The 3,461-nt window shown below is 33.1% G+C and overlaps 1 protein-coding gene across 1 annotated transcript; it reads left to right on the top strand.

The window, feature by feature from the left end:
* The first annotated feature begins 447 nt into the window (after nt 1–447).
* On the top strand, nt 448–1,541 carry LOC108983502 (heavy metal-associated isoprenylated plant protein 47-like). The gene is made up of 3 exons (XM_018955148.2): nt 448–558; nt 785–863; nt 1,079–1,541. The coding sequence occupies exons 1-3, from the start codon at nt 553–555 to the stop codon at nt 1,351–1,353; spliced, it is 360 nt and encodes a 119-aa protein (XP_018810693.1). The 5' UTR covers nt 448–552; the 3' UTR covers nt 1,354–1,541.
* The last annotated feature ends 1,920 nt before the right edge of the window (nt 1,542–3,461 follow it).

Consider the following 3,461-nt stretch of genomic DNA (forward strand, 5'->3'; position numbering starts at 1 on the left):
ACTGCAATAACTAGATCATCAGATTCTGAGCCGATCGAGGAGCAGTACTGGCCGGTGATCTAGCTAGCTAATATTTACGTCAAAGATCATTAATTCATAGCCATTGGATTTGTTGGTTTCTTTTTTACTAATTTTCATTCATTATTTATATATGGCTTTGATAATATATATATATATATAACTGCATATAAATATATATATTTATTTGATTAATTATTATGTCATTAATACAAGTACTTTATTTTTATATACTGTTGATTATTATAAGTACTATTTAATTAATAAAAGAAATAATAATGCATGCAGTATGTACATGTGGACAAGATTGGCACTAATATTGTACGATCGGGGCTTTTGAGATCATGGCCGCCTGGTACCATTCCCACTTGAATGTGGTGGCCGGGTTTGATATATATTATATATTATATATAGATATGAATTAATGATATTGAGATCATTAGGCCGCTCGTCATCCAGATCAGTTGTCTTCTCTCGCTAGCTAGCTATCTGCGCGCTACCTTCTTGAAGCTAATTCCTCCAGCTAGCTAAAACATGAAGGTAAGCCTTCTTAGATATATATGTGCAGAACCATTAATAATACATGAAGCGAATTGAAACTTGGTTTTAGTTCTTTTTGTTCTACACATATGAGATCACTCTCTCTCTCTCTCTCTCTCTCTCTCTCTCTCTATATATATATATATACGGCTTCATATATCATCATATATACAGTTTATGTGCTTTTTATTTTTCAATCTGATCAACGTGCAAACTACTACTGCAGCAAAAGATAGTTATAAAGGTGCAAATGACCTCCGACAAATGCCGAACCAAGGCCATGAAGATTGCGGCCACATCATCAGGTAATTATTATTAGCAAGTTAGCTATGATCATGATCTGCGTATTGATCAAACTCATGACTTTTCATCATAATTATAAGGTACGTACGTACGTAGTTACATCGATCAATACGATCGATCGAGGGGCATAAATTTTCATCAGAGAAGTAGCTTATATATATATAGAGCGGCCAATATTTACGTACGTGGTTGTGGTTATTAATTAATGACTTGACAGGTGTGATATCGGTGGGAATTCAAGGGCCAGATAAAGATCAGTTGGTGGTAATTGGCGAAGGTGTTGATTCTGCTTGTTTGACCTGCTGCCTAAGGAAGAAGCTTTGCTATGCCACTATAGTAACTATTGAAGAAGTAAAGCCGGAGAAGCCCAAGCCGCCGCCTGTACCCGTGCCCTGCCCTTGTCCATACCCACCACCACCACCGTGTCCCATGTACTGCGAACGCTTGATCTGCTGCCGTGATCAAGATCCAAATCCCTGCCGCACCATGTGAACACCCAGATTAATTGTCTCTCCCATGATTAATTAATATTTGCATCCCCAATGTTAGCATGATCAGGTCCTCATCGGTCGATGATCAGTTTCAATTAGTGCCCTTTTTATTTGTGCAGACAGTACGCGGTACTACTTCATATATAATAAATAATAAAATATATGTGCATGGCTATATATATATATATATATACATACTGTTACAGATAATATATATATATATATAGCTCGTTTTATGTCGTTAATTTGATGTTTAATTTGGCTGATATATATCATGGGCTGAAATTATAATAAGCAACGTCCGGCCAGTTTATATATATATATATATATATATATATATATGTTCGTAATTTGTTAAACAAAAAATTATAGATGCATGCATGCTGCATATTGGTGCATGTCCACTTGTATATATGGTAGTCACGATGATCTAATAATTAAGGCTAGGGATGGATTTTAAAAGTGTAGGTGGAAATAATAAGGGAATTAATCATGCTAGCGTATATTGAAAATTTTATTTACTATGCTAATATCTTATTTTCATTCGATTAAGTAGGATGTGATATATTTATTATTATTAAATAATTATTTATTATATATTTTTTTATCATTTAATAGTGATAAATGTATTATATAATATTTAATATGATCAAAATAAAATGAAAGTATAGTATATAATAATCGGTTGAATTGGGGTTTCCCAAGAGAGGAATTAGATTGGGCCACCGAATAACTGCAACTCGCATTGAATTAATGACCCAAGTTGTTCAATATGGGATGAAAAATGCATGCATATATGGTCAGCACAGAGCCCAGTGCTGTACATACTAACATGAGTCTTCCAATAACTCCACCACCGGCCATGCACCGGCTACAAGCCTTGCCCTAAAAAAACACTAGCAACAGGCCCACATGACACCGCTATCTATATTTTATATCATTCTACGTACGTACAAAGCAACGGCTAATTACATATCTCTCCAATAATTAAGGGTAACTCCTACGTACTCCGGTCTCTTATAAACCATTTGTATCTTCTAGTCATGTGTAGTACTGTGTGTGTATGTTTTTATGGTCGATTGATTAACAAGTCAAAGGTTGTCTTGTACATGTTGTACTAGAAAAGATCCCAAGTGTCTTAAGAGAAATGCATGCGTTTTTTAGTTAATTACTTAATTCCCAATATAAGGAAAACAAATCGCTTTAATTAATAGTTGGACAAGCTTGTGCGTATGGCTATATAGCTTTGATCACGCCATCTCTAAGATAGGATGTCGCTATATTGAAAATACGAAAGAGGGCAGCTTACTTGCAAAACGGGGCTGCTGCTGCTGCTTTCTTTTTTATATATAGTGATACCTTTCTTGTCAGTTCATATCCACCAATCAATCAAATTATATATAATATTAGTTTTATTAAATTGTACGTGAATATAATCAAATTACAAATATGTACTGATCCCCAAGATTACTTTGCTTAGACTTTCTCAACTACTCTAGATTCGTCAAGATTCTCTTTTCCCAGCTTGTTTATAATTTTTTTTAAATAAAAATATTGTGGATAGACCCTTAATTTCTGAGGGCAATCATAATAATTAAAGCCACTATATATCCCATGATCAGGTGGATAGTGCATTGATGAGCTCGATCCTGATCACCACTTGATATAAAAAACATTATCTATATCTGTAGACACTAAATTTGATGAATGATGTATGACATCATCAACTTCAATGCCTGCAGATATAATAACATGGTTCATGTTCCTACCTAGAAACTATCTATTTACATGTCCCCTCGGGGCAGTGGAAGAACCAACAAATTTTATGAAGGGGCCAAATATTTTTGGGTTTATATTGAAATTTAAAAATAATCAAAATATAATTATATATAAAATTAGATATCGATAATTTAAAATATAAACGTAAAAAAAATTCTAAAAATACGTCTTCATATATGTTTCAGATTTTTGACGTTAAAGTTTCATGAAATAATATTCATTCATTATTATTTTTATAATGAAATATTTAGAATTTATTTACTTCATAGAAACTATCAAGTGATCTTTTATAATGTCATCTTTCATTCTAATATCTAAGCTAGTTTATTA

The sequence above is a fragment of the Juglans regia genome, chromosome 2 (genome assembly GCF_001411555.2).
Source record: "Juglans regia cultivar Chandler chromosome 2, Walnut 2.0, whole genome shotgun sequence".
Classification (NCBI taxonomy): Eukaryota; Viridiplantae; Streptophyta; class Magnoliopsida; order Fagales; family Juglandaceae; genus Juglans; species Juglans regia.